At 51.5% G+C, this 20,113-nt stretch overlaps 2 protein-coding genes across 7 annotated transcripts in view; one reads left to right on the forward strand and one right to left on the reverse strand.

The window, feature by feature from the left end:
• COL4A4 (collagen type IV alpha 4 chain) overlaps positions 1–11,305 on the forward strand; it is a 112,136-nt gene extending 100,831 nt beyond the window's left edge. For 3 of the 5 annotated variants that reach the window (XM_053665549.1, XM_053665501.1, XM_053665590.1), the window contains 4 exons: positions 3,587–3,703; positions 5,905–6,093; positions 7,563–7,849; positions 8,265–11,305. In XM_053665549.1, the coding sequence (XP_053521524.1) occupies positions 3,587–3,703; positions 5,905–6,093; positions 7,563–7,849; positions 8,265–8,528 (857 nt within the window). In that variant the 3' untranslated portion in view covers positions 8,529–11,305. Of the gene's footprint in view, positions 1–3,586; positions 3,704–5,904; positions 6,094–7,562; positions 7,850–8,264 lie in introns of those variants that run through there. The other 2 variants (XM_053665625.1, XM_053665646.1) reach the window with 2 other exon arrangements.
• A 162-nt stretch (positions 11,306–11,467) lies between these two features.
• RHBDD1 (rhomboid domain containing 1) overlaps positions 11,468–20,113 on the reverse strand; it is a 116,389-nt gene continuing 107,743 nt past the window's right edge. For both annotated transcript variants that reach the window (XM_037139234.2, XM_037139233.2), the window contains one exon: positions 11,468–19,789. In XM_037139234.2, coding sequence (XP_036995129.2) covers positions 19,695–19,789 — 95 coding nt within the window. In that variant the 3' untranslated portion in view covers positions 11,468–19,694. The remainder of the gene's footprint in view (positions 19,790–20,113) is intronic.

The following is a 20,113-nucleotide window of genomic DNA, read 5'->3' on the forward strand; positions in this document are numbered from 1 at the left end:
CATTTGGGCAGAGCCTTTAAGGAAAGATTGCGCTTAGAGGAACCGGGATTGTCCAACAGGAAGGCGCAGAAGCCCAGCTGGGGACAGGGCGGCCTAATCACCTGGTAACAAAGAGCCAGCTCCATGCTTGCTGCACAAAGTGCGGTCACACCCCAGACCTGCTGAATGAGAATCTGCATTTTACCAAGACCCCCAGAGCACGGTACAGACCGTGCATTCAAGGTTGAGGAGTCCTAACTAGGCTCCATGAATATGCCGTCGAGGCAGCTGAGAGTGACACCTTCTCTCGTGGCTGAACCCTCGCTGTAGGTTAAAGTCACTAGAGGGGCTGGTGCCCGGGCCTCACCACAGACCAACATGACAGAGAGGGAAGCAGAGCTCACGTGCCAGCGTTTTAGGAAGTCTTTCCAAATGGCTGTGGCTGACAGCCAAGGTCGAGATCCACCGCTTCACCCTAACATCAGTCGAGACCAGAGAGGGGGCTGGGTCCCTCCATTGTGGTGGTTTTGGAAAATAACCAAAGAAAGTAACTGAGAAAAGTCAAATGGGCAAATCTGTCCACTTGAACTTAATAGTTATCTTGGGCACACATGAGGTTCTCTCTGCATAGTGAACTCCTGAGAGAGGGCCGACAGTCTCTACGGGCTTAGGTGTGATCACCTGTCATCTCTAATTCCTTCTGGAGGAGCTGCAGGCGGCCACAGAAGGGTCTTCTCTGGCTTCCCGTGCCCTTTCCTTATTGATGTCACAGACCCCGCCTGTGGGCGGTGGGAGTACCTCAAGGCCGCAGTTGTGCCACAGGATGGGGTTGTTGTGTTAAAAAGGTGCCCAGCCGTCCTTCCTGGAAAGCGAGGCTCGCCCTGTGGCGACCCTCTTCCCGGGAGGGTCCTCTGTGCCCACCTGTGCACCACTCACGTGCCGAAGCTTTCTTCTGGCCCTCTCTCCTCTGACATGTGCCCTCTGGCTCCTGCCGTAAAGGACCCTTCTTGCCCTTGGTCCCCTCTTCCTGTCTCTCCCTGCTGGCCACCCTGGAGGCACTGGCCATGCTGTCCAGGTGCTCAAAACTGACAAGTCTGTCTTGAGGGTCTGAAGTGGCCCAGCCCCGACTGCCTCGGGCCATCTGCAGGTGTGAGGGGTGGTGTGGACCACCCCCAAGGTTGGCTGTGAAGCCACCACTGGGAAGTCCCACCTCCACTTAAAATGATGTTGTTTGTTCTCTCCCACAACCTTCCTCCTTGCTAAGCTGATGAGACCAAACGCATGAGCACATGCCACAGCTGGAACCCACATAGAAAAAACACTTCTGGCTCTTTCCTGCCCCGGTAAGGGTGGTCACTAAGCATCACTTGTGTCTGTGAAGAGGCCCCCACCATGGGAAGTCTGCTGCTTTTCTCTTCACAGGTCTCTTTGATCTGCAACTTCTTCTTCCCAGGGGGCCCTGCAAGGCTGAGGATCCCAGCGATGAACCCAAAGGCGGTTTCCATTTCGGTTTGACCGTTCCTGCCTAATGGCTGTACCCGGTCCCCACATACTGTTGAGGCGTGTTTGTCTTCGAGTCTGCACATGACCTTCTCAGCGGGGGCAATCCCTCAAACACCAGAGGGCTCTTAGGTGTAGCTTTGTTCTGTAAAACAAGTTCCAGGTAAAGAACAAGTCCAGGAAGCGGAAAGCTCTGGGCACACGACCATGGTTAGGAAAAGCCTTCCTACCTGCCTCTGGAAATGTCAGCTGCCTGAGCGTTTCTCTGTCCTCCCTTAAGGGGGCCAAGGCTGCACTGTAACCTCAGGGAGTGAACTGGTTCCCCAGATCGTGAGAGCTCTCAGCCCACGTGGACGGGAACGCCTGCCATCTCTTCTGTGATGAGCCGCTCACTGGCTTGTGAGCCCCTGGGCAGCCCTTTCCAGAAATGCACAGTGGCCACTGTTGGAATCATCTCGTTGGCTGGGAGAGAGAAAAGAATGCTCCGAGCTCCCCTTCTAAAATATCAGATATGCTCTTTGTGGCCGGTGGAAGGAGATATGCCTGCTCATGTCCAGGGTGCCATCCAGGGAGAGGGGGTTCTGCCCTGTTACTAGGGGGTGGGTGGGCGTCTCCCACCCAGACAGGGAGAAGGAGAGGCTTCCTCTGTTGCCCACTGATGTTCGCTGTGCACAGAACGCAGTCCAGGCACCGCCTGACATCCCCAGAGAATTCGTTTGTGATTCAGGAGTGAGAGCGTGTGATGAGAGCTACACCAAGGCCAGGAATGTCTGGAAGGCCACTCTGAATGTAGATCACCGGCGTGGAGCAGAGGGACCGGCTGGTCGTGGGGAGGGAAGGAGGTTTGTGGGGGACTCTTTTGGGCAGGTGCTGTTAGAACATAGTTTGAAAACAGCGGGGTCAGTGGAATGTGCGTTTCGGATGGTTGTGAGGGGGCAGTCGGGTGACGTACCTGCCTGGTCCCCAGAGTAGGGCAATGCCCTGCTCTCAACCCTCAGGGGGCTCCTGATCCCCTGATGGTCAAGTCCAAGGGTAGAGAACAATGAAGGCTACCTAAGGGAGCTCTCTTTGACTTGATGAGGTTGGTTTAGGCTAGTTTGTGGTGTAGAAGGAGGGAGGGGGCAAAGAGAATGGGAGGAAAAGAAGAAGGGAGAATAATAACTAGGGACTCGGAGCCTCGAGAATGTTAGAAATTCAGGTAATTAGGGCTGTGGGCACCAAACCCCTTCACAGGCAAGGACCAAATCTGCGACTCTGCCCAAAGGAGTTTGTGGCAACGAACTGACATCTTGGCCAAAAGTAAGCAAACGCTTAAAAAAAACCCTCGGTACCAATGTGACGGCTGCCACCTCCCCCAGCTTACGTCCCCCAAGGAGTGCACTTGAGCACTGAGCCTGGTCACGAAAGCAGGGGCTGGCGGCTGACGGAGCAGCGCCCCCCCACCCCCACCCCGCCCCGTGCTCGGCCTGCCTGGGCCTGTTTCCTGTTGACCTGTGATTGGCTCCGTCTTTCTGAGTCTCAGTCTCCCCGCTGGTAGCCTGGCACAGGAGAGTACCCAGTCACATGGCTGCTCCTGAGAAAGCTGGCTCAGATCATCCACGTAAAGGAATTGCCCTGGGACTTAGCACCTTCTAAACACTAAAACCAGAAAAACTATTTAAAGCATTGCTGCTCTTATCTTGCTCCAAATTTAACTTGACCCTTAACTGAATTCTATTACATTTCACTCACTCAGGCTTCTAAAAATCCTTAGTAAGGATAATATTTAATGATAAAAGCCATACATGTTCAATGGGAAAAAAGGTCAGATATACAAGCCTAGGAAGACTGTGCAAAAACCTCTCAGCACCTCCCTAGTCTGGCTTCAAATTCTGGCTCTGCTCAGTATTGGCTCATTGGCCGTAATTAGCAGGTTTTGGGGCCTCCCGGAGCCCAGGTACCGCCCCCACCCCCAGTGCCAAGTGGAGACAGTAGGATCCCAGTGTGACGTAGCTCGGGAGGGAAATGAGCCAGGAAGCTCAGGTGGAACGTGGTATAGACGCAGTGAGCGCCACAGGCCAGCCGGGGCCATACTGTCTTCACCGTTGCCATCATGGGCTTCTTGCAGGGTGCAAAGGAGAGCCCGGGCCGGATGGCAGGAGGGGCGAGGATGGCATCCCAGGGCCCCCCGGGCCTCCGGGACACAAAGGCGACGTGGGAGAAGCCGGCCTCCCTGGAGCACCGGGTAAAGAATTTCGGTTTCTCGCCTTTTCTCTGACAAGCAGATCTGTGTACAAAATCCCCGGCCTCTGAAGCAGCTTTTCCAAGCTGATCCTGTTAAAAGCATTCACCTTAGATACCAGCACCCCGGGTGGGAGGGGATGGAAACGAGAACAAAACAGGATGCACCCCCCCTCCGAGTTCTAACTGATACTCACCCACCATAAAAACAAGTCAAGGTGCTCTCCCCAGTCTGGTATTTTCCCAAACTGCTATCCATGCTCATGAAAGGCTCAGCCACTGCAGCTGTTCGCTCTCCCAAGGTCCGCCTGGCCTTCGCTCTGGGACCTCGGTAGAGAAACTGGGCTGAAGACCTTGGGGATGGTGCCAGGGGTCCCACCCTGTACAACTAGCTGATCTACCTGGCCTCTGGTTTTCCAAATTCACTTCATCTTACTGTGTGGCCATCCATAAAGTGTATATGGCATGCAAGGCTCTTACTTCAGAAAAACGTTTGGGAGTGGGCATTGTGTGAGAGGGAGATAAGACCCTTCAGAATAGAAATTTGACATATAGTGCACCAGGATGTATGTTAGGCAGCAGGGACCTAAAGACCCCAGGACACAGCCTCCTGTTCGCGGACCATGTGGAAATGCCAGGTGAGTAATGACAAGGGGTGCGAGGGCCGGGCAGGGTCAGCGACCACAAGGAGCCCGGTCTGAACGCAGGTCAGCCCCCGCCTGTGTTTGCCATGTAGCAACCCGGGGCCTGTGCTCCCTACACTCCACTTTTCAAGTCCAAGACCTCGACCTGTAAAATCCTGATGGGTTCAGCAAAACCCAGGAGCAGGCCTGATTCAGCGCACAAGCTGCCATGTTGTGAGTGCCGGCGTGCAGTGTAGACGGGGAGAGAAACCAGCATGCAGTGTAGACAGGGAGAGACTGCTGGTCTTCCAGAAACAAGTAAAAAAAACCCACAAAACTTCTGGTTTTGAAGTCACACTTCACCTTTTGCTCTTGGCAATTAGAAATCACCCTAGGCTTCTTCCATAGGTCAGTCCCTGAGGGGGGTGGGCACACGAGACAGGCCCTGCTCCCACTCTGTAGACCTGATTATTCCCACCTGCCAACTTGGATTCTAGAACTGGGCCTTCTTCCACCTTCCCCCTCTTTTCTTTTTTTAAATCCGTTCCCAAGGATGGATTTATTGATTTTAGAGAGTGAGAGACAGAGAGAGGGAGAAACATCGAAGTGAGAGCGAAACACTGACCTGTGGCCTCCCGTGCATGTCCCAGCCGGGGATCGAACCTGCATCCTGACCAGGAACCAAACCTGCATCCTTTTGTTGTGTGGGATGATGCTTCAGCCAACTCAGCCACCAGGCCAGGGCCACATCCCCCACTTTTAAAAGAAGAGATTGAACAGGGATCCCTGGCCCTTGTTCTTTTGAGAATGGAGCTGACAACTGAATAGGCAGGAACCATGAGGCAGGTCGGTGGGTGTGAGAAAGACTGATTTTTTGTTTCAAATACAAGGGAAAGTTCATTTGGAAAGTCACAGAGGTGGAGGAAGAGCAGGGTGGAGGGAATGAAGCAGTGGGAATGTGTGGGCTCAGGAAGCAAGTTACAGGGGCAAACGAAGGGGCCTTGGAGCCAGGAGACAGAAAGCAAAGACACACCTCAAGGAAGAAGGTGTGGCTGGCTGGCTTGCAGGAGAGGTGGGGGTGGGGGAGGTGTGGAGAAAAGGGGAGGAGAGAGAGAGAGAGAGAGAGACTCCGAGCATCACCTTTTGGCGGAGCAGGCACCCGGTCCGGTCGGTCAGAGCTGCCTGGGAGATCACACCTGGGTGTGTCACCTGTTCCAGTTCTCCCTCCTCGGCCCTCACCATTTCTAACGTGTTTCACACTCTCTCTTCGTATGACGTTTATCATGTATCATTTCTTCAAGCGGAAGGAACATAAGCTCTAGGAGGGCAGGGAGTTTTGTCTGATTTGTGTTCAGGCCAGTATCGCCCCGCCACCTGGATGCTGCCTGGAGTAAATGAACACTTGCCGTGTGAGCTGTTTGCATGGCCCGCGGCTGTGCGAGGGGTGTGCGTTCCGCAGGGGCTGGGCCTGTTTTCTCCTGTGCCCTGAGCGCTTTGCAAGGCCCTGGGACTGGGGTGATCAGAAACGTGTGTGACACTGAACCCCTAAATAGCCTTCATTTTTTCCCCTTTATTCCTCCAGGCCCTCCTGGGCCCACTGGGAATCCCGGGCCCAAGGGGTTCAGCCCTGGGTACCTCAGTGGCTTCCTCCTGGTCCTCCACAGTCAGACGGATGGAGAGCCCACCTGCCCCGTGGGCATGCCCAGGCTCTGGACGGGCTACAGCCTGCTGTACCTGGAAGGACAGGAGAGAGCTCACAACCAAGACCTTGGTATGTAGAGAACACGCGAGCGCCCAGGTCCATTGCCTACGAGTGACTCTGTTGGGTTAATTTCATACATTCTCGAACCTCTTCAATGATGACTCATCTTCTCTGGGCTTCTTTCTTCTTTCTATATGGCGCAGTGAAGTCTGTTAAGCCCCTGATCCTGTGAGGTACCAAGAGGCTCATTCTGGCTCTGTTATTATTATCTGGCTATTTACTAGATATAAAAAAAAAAAACATGATGGTCAGTAAGTGAGTTGTAAGTGAGACGATGCAAAAGGCAATCTTTACTTGCAAATGTAAATTGTTTCTGTGTAAATGGTGTCATTGCCCGCGCCCTGAAGATGATACAGTGTGGCGTTCACCGCACCGGCTTCCCGCCCTACTCCAGTTTCTTTCAATGACTGAACTTGATTTTGAGAGTCCTCCTTGGTACTACTTGTCAGGTTTCAGTAGATCGGCGAGACCGATTTCAAGCTGAGTTTTAAGTACCCGGGTGCCTCTGCCTCTCCCAGATGATGAAGGTCGGGTGGTGGGCACAGGAGGGAGATGCCACCAGGGATGGAGGACTGTGGGGTGCACCTGGTCACCGCTCTCACTGGGCTGTTAGTCAGTCACAGGGTACAGGCCTACAGGTGGCCGCTACTGACATGTCCCCCTCCATTCCTCCCCCGGATTCTCCTTGGCCTTTCCCGTCAGGGGCCTGGGGAAAGGGAGAGACAGGCCACACCTGACTGTGTCTACTTCCCTCCTTTCTGTTCTGCCCGCCCAGTCTGGGTACCAGGGGTCTCACTTCTCTGCCCTATCCCAGCCCGAGTACACAGGCAAAGCTCTGCAGGGCCCGCTGGGGTAAAACCCACACCCCTCGGGATAGACAAAGCCATGTCCTCGGTCTGATTGCTCTCTGGACACCCTTGGAACAGCGCACAGACCTCCGCCCCACCCACCCCCACTGAACGTCTGGAGGTCAAGCTTGCGCAGCCCTCATCATCTCTGACCCTCTTTCCTGTGCATCTTCTTTGAACAGTTTTTGCCAAACTCGGCCAATTTTCTTCGTATTTCAGGTTCTAATAGCTTCCAATCACTTCTTCTGGCTCCTTCCCATAAGTCCCTGGGCCCCGCGTGTGTCGTCCACAGGGCTGGTCATGCTGTATTTCCATTGCCCATTTGCTCCTCCAGCTTCTGCCACAGGCCAGGCAGGGAGCTTGGTGAAGACAGGACAGTGTGCTCAGTGCTCCGCCCCCCACCTGGCTGAGTGCTTGGCTCACCTGTGATGAGTGGGTGAGGGAATGAGGGACCCGGGAAGTGGCAGAAATGGTCGGGCCCATCCCCCACTTTCACCGCCGCCGCTGGAGACTTTGCCCAGGGCCCCCATATGCCAGACAGTGTGTCTGCAAATGGCACAGGTAGGGAGGTCGCTGGACACACCCGGACCAGCTGCTCACACACCACGTGGTGTCCTCTCCCTCCCCAAGGTCTGGCCGGGTCCTGCCTGCCCCTGTTCAGCACGCTGCCCTTCGCCTACTGCAACATCCACCAGGTGTGCCACTACGCCCGCAGAAATGACCGGTCCTACTGGCTGGCCAGCGCCGCGCCGCTGCCCACAAGGCCGCTGTCGGAGGAGGACATCCGCCCGTACATCAGCCGCTGCGCCGTGTGCGAGGCCCCGGCGCAGGCCGTGGCGCTGCACAGCCAGAACCAGTCCATCCCCCCGTGCCCGCGGGCCTGGCGCAGCCTCTGGATCGGGTACTCCTTCCTGATGGTGAGTCCCTGCGCACCCTGTCCCGTCAACCCCTCTGCTGTCCCTTCGGTCAGGGCGGCGATTCTGCAAACTCCGTGCACAGGGTCCCCAGAAAGACGTGCGGTGTTAAAGGCCACCGCAAACCCAGCCTGCCGACATGCGGAACCGTTCGTTCTTCTCGCTGTCCATTACTTTTTCCTTCTACCTGGTGGAGTTTAGAAGGTGGAAGTGATTGAGCCCTGGGTGAGGGCGGCTTAATTCTGTATGCACACCTGCCTGTCCCTAGTTCTGGTTTCCTCGGCAGATCTCGTTCGGCCTTTCCAGGATGATTTCGGGAAAAGCCGTAAGGTCGGGTCCAGACCTTGGCATGGCACTGACCGGGTCTGCGGCTGCCTGCGTGTGTCTGAGCCCTAACTCTCTCTTGTCGTCCTGGTAGCACACGGGAGCTGGGGACCAAGGAGGAGGCCAGGCTCTCACGTCGCCGGGCAGCTGCCTAGAAGACTTCAGAGCAGCTCCATTCCTAGAATGCCAAGGCCGGCAGGGGACTTGCCACTTTTTCGCCAATAAGTACAGCTTCTGGCTGACGGTGGTCCAGCCACACTTGCAGTTTGCTGAGGCACCGTCACCGGACACCTTGAAAGACAGTCAGGCCCAGCGGCAGAAAATCAGCAGGTGCCAGGTCTGTGTGAAGGTGAGCTAGAGAACCTGAGACTCCGCCGTGAGGCCAAGAGGACCTTCAGGGGGACGCGGTCATCCAGCTGTGCTGGGAGACGCAATGGTGCTCGTTTCAGACACCCGCGGTGGCGGTCCATGCTGTCTCGTGGTGTGATTCCCATGGTACTGTACTTCCCTGCTCTGTGCTGGACAGATTAAGCAAACGCTGCCCGTATGGATGTGGTTGGACTCTCCAACCTAGAAGAAACCCAGATACCCTTATTTTACCAAGGGGGGGGTAGAAGAGCTGGCTTTCTTTATATGTATAAAAAGGCTAATTCACAGGAAGGCAAATAGACGGCAGATCACAAATTACATTTACTGAAAACTCCATGCATTGGTTAATAGCGCCTCAAACAACTGAAGTCAATTACCCTGTGATCCAGGGGGCTTCTGGATGCATTTTACAGGAGAAAATAAATAGGCCAACAAATGAAACTGGAAAGGAGAGATCTCCAACATCTCAAAATGATTTCCTCTGTAACCTATTTTTTTTTCATGCACTTTAAATAATTGTAAAACCATGACCCAAGGAGATTTAAAAAGAAAAAAAAAACCCCAACAAACCCGCACAGCCAGCGTTAACAGTTCGTTTCAAAGCAGAATGCACCGCTGTGCCAGAAAGGACCACAGTCGCTGTACCCAGAGATGTGACATTAGCATAAATGCATTACCGATGCACGCACCACATTATGCTCTCTCCTGCGCTTTTCAGAGAATAGACATGCCTACTCTGCCAACCCTTTTGAAAAGTAGCAATTATGGAAAAAATATATTCAATAAGGGATTAAGAGCCTAAAAGCTATTAATGAATATTAAGACCGTGATTCACAAAAATTGACTTCCCATGGCAGTGCACTTCCCAGCGGACGGCGTTTCCCCAGCCGGAGTCCCGCCTGTCCTTGGTGTGTGTGTGTGTGTGTGTGCTAATGGGCCTGCGGCCACATGGGGCTCCCTCATGTGGCTCACAAAAGCGTCTGGCTCTCCCCAGCTGCCCCTGCGGAGCTGGCTCACAGCCCACAGTGGACACTCTGCCTCCTGTGCATAATAGCCGCTCCCATGGGGAAGTGACAGGGCCATCATTATGCACTTGGGAGAAAATTAAGGGCTGACTTAATTAAACTTAGGTAAGAAGATTCATTGAAGTTTCAGTCACCCTCCCAGGAAGACATGGCGCTATCTCTAAATGGAACACGGACAACCTACCATTTGAATTTTATGTTCCAGTTACTGATTTTCACAAGAGCCTCCTATTTTTCCAGTTTAAAAAAAAACATCCTTTTATTTTCTGTCAGTATTATACACCAAGGAAGCAGTGTGACATTTGGTATTAGTATTTCCCATAAAAGTTTAGAAGTTATGTCAATGTATAATGAGTAGTGTTCTGAATAGCAAAGAATATGTTTTCTGTTTTGTTGCGGTCTCAGTGGTCTAATCCTAACTATCAAAAGGCTGGTTGAGGACTTCCACCAAGATGGAGGCGTAGGTGGAAACACTTTGCTTCCTCGCACAACCAAATCTAAAAACAACAAAGTTTTAACAACAATAAACGCAACCAAACCACAGAAAATTGAACACTACGGAGTCCGAAAACAATGAACCACTCAGCTAAACCTGTGAGAGGGGCGAAGCCAGCAGCAGAGCAGGTCGGGCAAAAACGATTCCCCGAACCGAGCAGTGCACTGAGCGGTGCACAAGCGACCAAGAAATAGCCAAACTTTCAGATGCACAGTTCAAAACACTGGTGATCAGGATGCTCACAGAACTGGTTGATTTTAGTCACAAATTAGAGGAACATATGAAGGCTAAACTAATTGAAATAAATGGAAATGTACAGGAAACCAATAATGATGGAAAGGAAACTGGGACTCAAATCAAGGGAGCAGACCAGAAGGAAGGAAAAAATGACCAAACAAAAAAATATGAAGAAACAAGAATTCAAAAAAATGAGGAGAGGCTTAGGAACCTCCAGGACATCTTTAAACATTCCAACATCCGAATTATAGGGGTACCAGAAGGGAAAGAGGAACAGTCACGAGTGGAAACCTTACTTGAACAAATAATAAAAGAGAACTTCCCCATTCTGGCAGAGGAAATAGACTTCCAGGAAATCCAGGAAGCTCAGAGAGTCCCAAAGAAGTTGGACCCAAGAAGGAATACACCAAGGCACATCATAATTACATTAGCCAAGATTAAAATGAAGGAGAGAACCCTAGAAGCAGCAAGAGAGAAGGGGACAGTCACCTACAAAGGAGTTCCCATCAGACTGTCAGTGGATTTCTCAAAAGAGACCTTACAGGCAAGAAGGGACGGGAAAGAGGTATTCCAAGTCATGAAATCCAAAGACCTACAACCAAGATTACTCTATCCAGCAAAGCTTTTATTTAAAATAGAAGGACAGTTAAAGTGCTTCTCAGATAAGATCAAATTCAAGGAGTTCATCATCACCAAGCCCTTATTACATGAAATGTTAAAGGGACTTACCTAAGAAAAAGAAGATTAAAAAAATGAACAGTGAAAGGACAGAAAACTCACAGTTATTAACAACCTCACCTAAAACAAAAGCAAATTAAGAGGACAACTAGATCAGGAATGAACCATAGAAATGAAGATCACATGGAGGGTTAGCAACAGGGGAGTGAGAGAAGGAGAAGGGGGGAGAAGGTACAGAGAATAAGTAGCATAGACCGTAGATAGAAAATAGATAGGGGGGAGGGTAAGAATAGTAGGGGAAATATAGAATCTAAAGAACTGGAGACACGTTCATGAACTAAAGGGGGGGGGATGGGTGGGGGAGGAGTGTTCTGGGTGGAGGGGAATTAAGGGGGGGGAATAGAACAAATGTAATGGCATAATCAATAAAATAAATTTTAAAAAAAGGCTGGTTGAAAAAGATTTTTAGGAAACTTGTCTTTCTCTTTTATAAAAAATGTCATTTTAGAGAAAATGAAAGACATTTCTCATGAGAAAGGGACACATTTTAGTGCTTAGTTTCAATGCACTTACAAATAATTGAGAGGAGGAAAACTGAATCAGAAGTTTGTTTATAAGAAATATTTGCCATGTGGAACACTGACGGTGAATGTGCCCTTATGAGCAGAACACACTTCCCATGGGTCTTGTTAGGGGTGTCCCTGGATGACAATGCATTTTAAGAATATTTCCTAGTAAGAAGGAAAGGGTATACTTTGAGATGAAATGCTTTCTGGATGTCCCGAGTTCATGCAACCCACTTATTGATTCTTTTAAACCGTGCTATGGTATGCTACATGTTTTTGAGCACCTGAGATTGAAGCTCCTGCTGTTTCTACCAGTGACGCCTCCCTGACCCCCCTGAAACTGACCCGACAGCCAATGCCTTATCTTCTAAGACTGACTGAGTTGAGGAAGAGGAGCGTCTATGAATTCCTCCAGGAGACCTGGAGCTGCCCACCCACGGGCTCCCATCCCCCCATGGCTCCTGTCCTGTCTCATCACACTTCCTTCTCTCTCTGGCTAGAATGTAAGCCCCTCCCTGTCCGTACCTGCCAGGGCAGGACCAGGCTCCACTCACCTGTGTGCCCAGTACCCACTCAGAGCTGAGCCCATGTCAACACAGTTCTTTTTTCACTGACAACTCAGTGGGCACCACAAGGCATTAGAGCTTTTGCTCTGCACCTGGGCTTCTCATTAGCAAAATGGTAACCAGCATCGACCATTTCTTATTCCGAAGTCTTTGAAGGTGACAACCTATGGGCACAGCCTTGATCTCTTCTCACGACCATTCACAGGAAGCCAATTGATAAACTTGAACCATCACCTGCTCCTGGAGAAGAGCTAGCTGTTTTTGCAGAAACTGAAATTGCACAGATGGGATCTGAGAGATTTGGCTGAGAGAAGACTTTTCATGGAAATGGGACATGACTTGACTCGGGAGGAACCCTGTCCTCTCTCGAGGTGTGAGAGCTTCCTAGTACAAGGTCTCCGCTACAAGCTCGGTGCCCATGTCACTGGTGCTTAGGAAGAGTCAGCGGGATGGTGCGTGATGACTGGAGCTCCCCGAAGATTGTACTTTGAGCCTCTTAGACATGACAGTGAAGCAGATCATTCTGTGGGTCCCAGAGAAGCACATTAGGTTTGTGTTTCCGTGAGTTCACCACACTAATTGGATGATCGTCACTTTTATTTGGTATGGTTTTAAGGAGAGTGGGAAAATGTGGACCTTCAAGCTGGTTGAACCCAGGTTTGAATCTGGCCCAGGCACTCTCTGCTGGTACCTTGGGTGAGTTACACCAGTTCCCTGGGCCCCTCTTTTCTCATGAATAAAATGGGGTGTCGCACGTACTCTCGCACCGGAAATGAAGTTTGATTGCATGGCTAATACACAGCAATCGCTGTACACTGATTATGGTCACATGTTCTATTTAAAACAAACCACTTAATATGAAAAATATTTGTTTCTTTTTAACATAGAATTATGAGTCTCACTCACATATAAATGACTAATTAGAAACCTGGCCAATTCTTAGCATCTGAAAATGCTATTTATGTCAATTCTTAAAATTACTATACCACACACCCAAAAGTCACGATTCTTGCAGCGCCATTAGCAGGAAGTTCTGCCGGAAACAAAACAATTGACATGAAAAATCAGGACTCCGCGATTGTCATTGTTATTATCTCCCAAGAGAGTCTGCATAATGCGCTGGAAACCACCAGGGCCTGGCTGCCACAGCCCTGCAAGATGCTGGAATTTTATGGTGCTTAAATATTTAATGATTCATAGGAAAAATGTGAAACAAGTCCAATAAATTGCATCCCTTTCTCTAACCTATGGTTGTAAAGTTAAAGACTTTTAACATGTCCCATTTGCAAGGTGCCTGGTCTGCTATTGACACTTACGTCTTTGTTGTATTACAATTTTTAATATCATTGATTATCTATAAAGTTCTGTGATGACCTCCCAAAACAACCGCGATGGATCTGGTGCATTTATTTTCTTTCAAGCCAAAGTGAATCTGTTTTTTCCCCTATCTTGAAATACGGCCTCCTTGCAGCTGGCTTAGTGGGGAGAACAGGAGGGCTCACGTGGTGGAAATGTGTGCCACCGACGTGAAGAGTGTGGGGGCCTAGAACTTGACCCCCTTTGCTAGGGAGAGGATGGGATTCCCAGGCTGCAGGAAGCAGTGTCCTGCGCCCAGTGATGGGGTGGGGGGTGGGCAGGCAACCAGGTCCCAGGGCCAGGGGTCCACATCACCCCGTTGTGCAGCTTGGGCAGTGGGCTGGGGTGCACACCCTGTGGGCCTCAGTTTCCCCATTAGTTGGAGGAGAATGAGACTGCTTGCTTCACAGTGTTGTTCTGAGGATTTCAGGATTTCAACGGAAAGAGACAACTACAAAGAGGCTCCAGTGTAACGCACTCTTGCTGGTAAGCGTAGCAACTGGGAGCTGGGGATTAGGACGTGATTACAGTCTCCCGTAACCCAGTGCACACAGGTGCAGGGCAGGCAGGCAATGACTGTTTCACAGAGTGACTCCTTTTAACTAGGGGGCAAGGTCAGTGGACTTTGGCCCAACCTCTTGCCTGAGAGATGTAACGATACTGAACATTTCGTGAGCTATTTGTTCTCAGGAATTGGGTGAGTGAACTGCATTAACCCTGCTGCATATGCTCCCTCTCAAGCACTCCTCTCCCCTGTTGCAGGCAAGGAGGCTGAGGTTTAGAGAGAATAAGTAACTTGCTCTAGGGGACACCGCATTGTGCTTCTTCCCATGAGCTTCCTGGTTCATGGATTGCTTAGAAAGTAGAGGGTCCTACAGAGATGTCACTCTGGGGCCCTGAGCTGATGCTGTCCCTGCCAGGCCCTGCCAGGAGCCCCTAGGGAGCCTGCCCCATGTGGCTCGGAGACAGTCTGAGGCTGCCCTTGGAGGGACAGGGCAGGGCACCATGAGGTCAGGGCGATCTGGGGGGAGCCCGGGAGGCCTGTGTTGCAGGGTCACCTGCAAACCAGCCAGGGCTCGGGAGCCCTGTGCTGTCCAAGATCAGCCACTCTGGAGAACTGCTCTGAGCTGGAGAAAGAAGCACCTGGAGGCCCCCCACCTGGCGGCTCGGTCACTGCAGTGCCAGCCAACTGGGCCATTGTTAATTCTCCACTGGCCAGCAAGGGACTGCTTCCTGTGACACACGACTGTGGGACGTGGCTTGCATCCTTGATGACTGTACGCTTCATGGGTATGGTTTTATCAGCTTAACACAAAAGTCTCATCCAGTTATCAATGGAATCTATGTGGCTGGAAAAGCTAGGGAAAGCTTTAAAACTGGGGGTAAAATTTTCTTCTGGTGGCAAAGCACTCCGTCTGCTTTCCAGGGCACATGGTGAATGGCGGGTCCATTCCCGGGACGATGCGTGCAGGCTGGATCCCCGTGTATTCTGCTCTCACGATGCAGGAGTAACTATGGCAACTCACGCATCTGATCCTGCCAGCCGGCCCATTTCTGACGGGCACAGCTGCTGGTCGTAAGCCCCTGGGATCGGTCTAATTTTAATCGTTAGGGTAGAGAATCTTATAAAAAGAGGCAGCATCTCAAGATTAAAGGTAAGCAATAACTTTTAAGGACCTCAAATAAATACCCAAAATCTATGAAGTCGCAGACTTTTTGTGGTTTGATTTGGTTTTAGCACCTCCCTGCAGGTATTTACGGGGGAACTGCCATGAGAACAAAAGAACGTCAGCTTCCTGGCAGACGCCCTGGCCAGTGGGTTCTGGCCAGAGGAGGGACCTAGGCCAGGCTTTGTGTGCAGGGCGCCATGTGGCACAGGCTGTTTCTCAGGTTTTGCCCCAGATCCCAAGAGCCTCTTCATGCCACACAATACTGATTTTCTGACGCCTTTCTCCTCCTAGGAAGCAATATGTCTTACCAGCAAATTCAATGATTTCTATTAGCGATGTTTCACTTTTCCTTGATAAGGTATGAATTGTGTTTTCAAGTCTGCCAGTTCATGCCCGCCTTTGGAACACAATGTCAAGGTCACTCCCCCTCTGCCCTTAATTCCAGAGGAGAAAAGAAAGTGCCAGCACAGGTATCAAACCCTACCCACAGGGCGCAAGGGCTGGGTGGGGGTATTCCCAGGGACTCCAAGGTGACGCTTGTCAGACAAGCTGGAATCTTCGGTTGTGCTCCCGGTCTCAGTGTTCCATGAAGTGGGGTGCGCCTTCCAAGTGACACAGGTTCATGATGTCTCCCCACCACACGATCAGCAGGGCTGTCATCTTATGAAGCCTCGGGAAGGGCCCCGAATTCTCTCTTTCTGGGGGGAATGCATCCCTTCAAGTTCCCCTCCCCTGGATGCGACTCGGGGGGGGAGCAGAGGGCCCAACAATGTCCACAAGCAACAGGCGCATCTCACACATTCCGGTGCTGACGGCATCGAGGGGCCGCTCTCGGTTTCCTTCCACGAACACTTACTGCTTCGCTATTGCAGATGAAGCCCTGTTCAAAGTGCACGGAGACACACAGAAACACACGTGGTCCCTGCTCCCGTGAAGCTTACAACCTGGAGAGAAAGGCTGCCCCCCACTGAGGATAACAGGCAATTCCAAGGGGCCTGTGGACACTGCCGGAGACCCAACAAGAGCAGTAGATCGGATGGGGGCGCGTGAGACCCCCTCTGGGCTGTGGTGTCTGGGGCAGGACAGGGAGGATCTGGATGGGTGCAGAGAGAGGTGGTCCCACGTCAAAGCACATGAAGAATTCGGTCAAAAAATGAGGAAAACTCATAGCTGAGGCAGTGAGACCAGTCAGCACAAGCTCAGACTCTTCTGGATAAGTGGGAGGAGGCCCAAAGGCTGGCTGGCACTCCCCATGGTTGGGGCCAGTGAGTGTGACCTGTATCTTTGGGCAACAGACAGAGGGAGGCAGGCGCTGATGGGTGATGGTGTAGGAGTCGTTTGGGAAGATTGACAGGCAGGGCTACGTAGAATCGAGGGCAGGCGTATTGTTTGTCACTGCTGAGCAGAGCAGTGAACTGAGAGATTATAAAGTCCTTCTACATAGAGTCTGTGATTCTAAAATGAAGACGGGGGCAAAAACATATAGAAAATGACTGTAATAATCTATGGGAAAACAAAGGAAGAAATGCTAGGTTTTTAAAAAATGACTAATTGAATACATTTCTTTACTGAATACTGAGTCTCTGCAGAGAAATGAAGGCTGACAACGAGGAAGCCAGGCTGGACACACCCTCTGTCTCCCAGCCCGTTGGTGGCAGATCTCGCCCCTTTGCTGACTCACTCCCCAGGCGGCAGAACAGACGCCCAAGGTGTGGCCCAGGCCTGATCCTAGCAGCCCTGAACTGCTTGGCCATCACAGGCAACGCGTCCGATCGCTCAGGGGAAGCCGTTTGAACCCGGCCCTCGTCCTGAGAACCAAGATTCCGAACTGAGAGACTCCACCAGCTGACTGACCACGGCTAAATGGTGAGAAGTGGATGTTGAGCAGACAGTCAAGAAATTGCTGCTAAGCAAAGAAGTCAAATTTGGAAACCAGCTCTATGCGCTTGGTCCCCGCGACACAGAGTTACACTTAGAACCTTTGTTTTCCTCAGGAAAACAAAAAGTTTGTTCGCACAACTCTGGGGATTCCTTATTGTAGATCACACATAGGATGAACCTTAAAAACAATTCACCCTGGTTACAGGCAAATCTGTTAACAAAGTAATTACCATAATTTCCAGAACATCTTTACTGTTGTGCTAAGATAATCGGTTTATACTTATGAGTAAAATGACCTCTCCCGCATCGCTCAAGTGTAGGGATGTCCCACTCCACAAACAAACACGGCGTGCACGTTACCGTAAGGTCCTCCATATCACAGTCAAATCCGGTCCCGGTGTCTTCACGTCCGACCAAACACGGCAGGGACGGAGCTGCTGTTCTTGAACTCGACGGCAATAAAAAACACACTTCCGAGCCAAGTGATTACCATATTTTGCTGTGTATAATGCACACTTTCTTGCCCAAATTTCTGAGGGAAAAATAACTATACATGGATATGATGATTATGTACCATGGGTATAATAATCCCATGTATGATGATGCACAAAAACATGGGTGCACATTATACGCAGCAAAATGCAGTAGACTTTCAATGCATTGAAAAAGCAGTCCGATGGGAAACTAACGTTCCCTGAGCTGCCCCGGGACTCAGGGCTGGAGTTGAGCGGGGGAGGGGCAGAGGGGGAGAGTGTAGAAGGGCAGACAAGATGTGGGCCCAGTCCTACAGCCGCTCATGACCCACGCTCCAGTGTGGGAGGCACGCGTCTGTGCGGTTGTGCACAGGAATGCTGAGCACGACTTACACACGCGTTCTCCCAGGTTGCTTGGTCAGCATGCTGTCGGCAGATGACGAGTGGCGGGGCGTTGCTCCCCGTGGGGAGAACGGGAGTCCGGAGTGCAGGGCTCAGGGGAGGGAGGGGCAGCATGAGCCCTGGACGTTTTAATCTAAACACGTTTAAAGGTGCCGGGGTCACAGACACAATTCCTATTACAGACAAGCTACAGCTCTCCCTCGATGATAAATCAACCCCCAGAGCCCAGGCCGCACCGTGCCAGACGGAAGGGCGAAGGGCTCCCGGCATCAAGTGGTTTCCTTAGTTCATTTATGCGTAAGTGCCGAAGCCTCTCCGGTCCGTTCAGGTCGGGGGCGGGGTCCTAAGCTGCATAGTGGGGACGCTCCCCGTTTGTCAAATGTAGAAAAGAAAAACAGGCAAGCGCTGCCCGAGAACACTGACCCTGGGCGCTGTGAGTGGTGAGCCTCTGGCGATGTTCAAATCGCAGGTCCATTTATCTGTCTTTCTGTTCATACAGGGAATTTTCTTATTTAGTCCATTTTCCTGATTATATGTTTCTTGATTTATTATCATATGAATCAGTTATCCTGTTGCAAAAGTAATACACACACATACATGTACACACATTTTTGAAAGAGTGAATACAAAATTATAAAAAACGGAAAGCAAAATCCTACTACTCCACTCCCCAAAATAACCTCGGCTGACACGTGGCTTATTTTCTTCTGTAATATGTTTGCTTTATGCATAAACAAGGGAACTGTATATTATAATACTTTCATAATCAGAAAACTCTGCATAAGTGCTAGATAAGTGGAAATACAAGGATCCTTTTCTGTTTCTAACTCTTTAAAAATAAATATCTCAGTGACTAAGACATCAGTGGCACAGGAGTGTGCTTTGGCTGTAGAAGCAAGCACCAGGCAACGTCTAGGGGACCTGGACGGACAGCGCTGCCGAGGCCTGGCGGGGGAGGGGGGCCTGGGGCGCCGTCAGCCTCTCACAGTGACCAGGGAAAAGGCACTTTTGTGAAGAAACAACGCCCTCGAGAGCCATTTCTCAGTGACACACCCACTGCACATCTTGGCCCCATTCTACGTGTGGCCCCTTTGCTGCCAGGTGACACGCGAGTCCCATTCGGGACATAGATGCCACTGGAGAGGCTGCCTGGAGTGCTGGTGCTACTGGACACCCAGGAGTGTGGTTCCCTGCCCCGAGGTGCGACCGAAGCTTTCCCAGTTGGGCTTCCCAGTCTGCAAGGCAGGGCCGCATGAGACTGAACCAAGCACCCCTGTCAGGATGCAGGGGACCAAGGAGCTGGGGTCCTGCACAAAGGAGACTGGCTAGAACACAGTGCTGCGCTGGCCACATCCTGTCCCTGGAAAGTCACCTGGCAGTGTGCCAGGAGGACAAGGCGCGGCTCCTGACCCCCCACAGGGCCGAACGGGGTGGGGGGGAGTGTTCTCCAGGCAGAATGAAGCCTGATCTCTGGGGTCAGTGAAAGCAAATCTCGGGGCGAAGGTCACTGAAGGTGAAGGTCACTGTCTTCAGAACAAGACAAGGCAGAGGCACCGCTGGGTCAGCAGGGAAAGAGAGGACTGTGGACACTTGTCCCTGCGCCGAGGCACGGACCTGGCTGGTGAGAAAAAACAAGGCCAGGGGAGCGGCCTCGGCCCAAGGGCGGGAGCAGCAGCAGGACAGGGCAGCCCGGAGTGAACACTGCTTCTCTGCCTCTGTTAGGAGTGGGTCAGGGTTTGGGGGGATGCACCAAACGGACGATGATTACACCCCTGGAGTGCGTCGGCCCAAGATGCCGGGTGTCCTCACTGGTGGTCAAATCTGTGAAGCCGTCTTCTCCTCGTTTCTTCTTCGGGGGACAGGCGGAATCCGTAGGTCGGCGGGACGCTCCTGCTGTTTCCTGTCACGGGGGAAGCACAGGGAAGTCAATCACTGTCCACCGGGGGCTCCGACATTTACAGGGGCCGTGTCCTAGGGTTCCAGTGGGGGAAGTGGCGATGGCTTGGGTGTCACCTCCAGTTTAGCAAGAAACAGAAAGAGACCAACACTGGTCTCTTTGAAATGAGACATTTCCCACATTAGCTGTCAATACTGAGTTTCAGCATCAAGCTGGTATTCTCACTGTGGTCTAGTCTCTGAACCTAATCCGACTCGTCCTGAGGCTTCTTGACAACCCTCCTACGTGAAGTTTTCCTGTCACCAGGCTCCCTCACTCCCGTCGCTT

The sequence above is a fragment of the Artibeus jamaicensis genome, unplaced genomic scaffold (assembly GCF_021234435.1).
Source record: "Artibeus jamaicensis isolate MK-2021 breed Jamaican fruit bat unplaced genomic scaffold, CSHL_Jam_final contig_1015, whole genome shotgun sequence".
Lineage (NCBI taxonomy): Eukaryota > Metazoa > Chordata > Mammalia > Chiroptera > Phyllostomidae > Artibeus > Artibeus jamaicensis.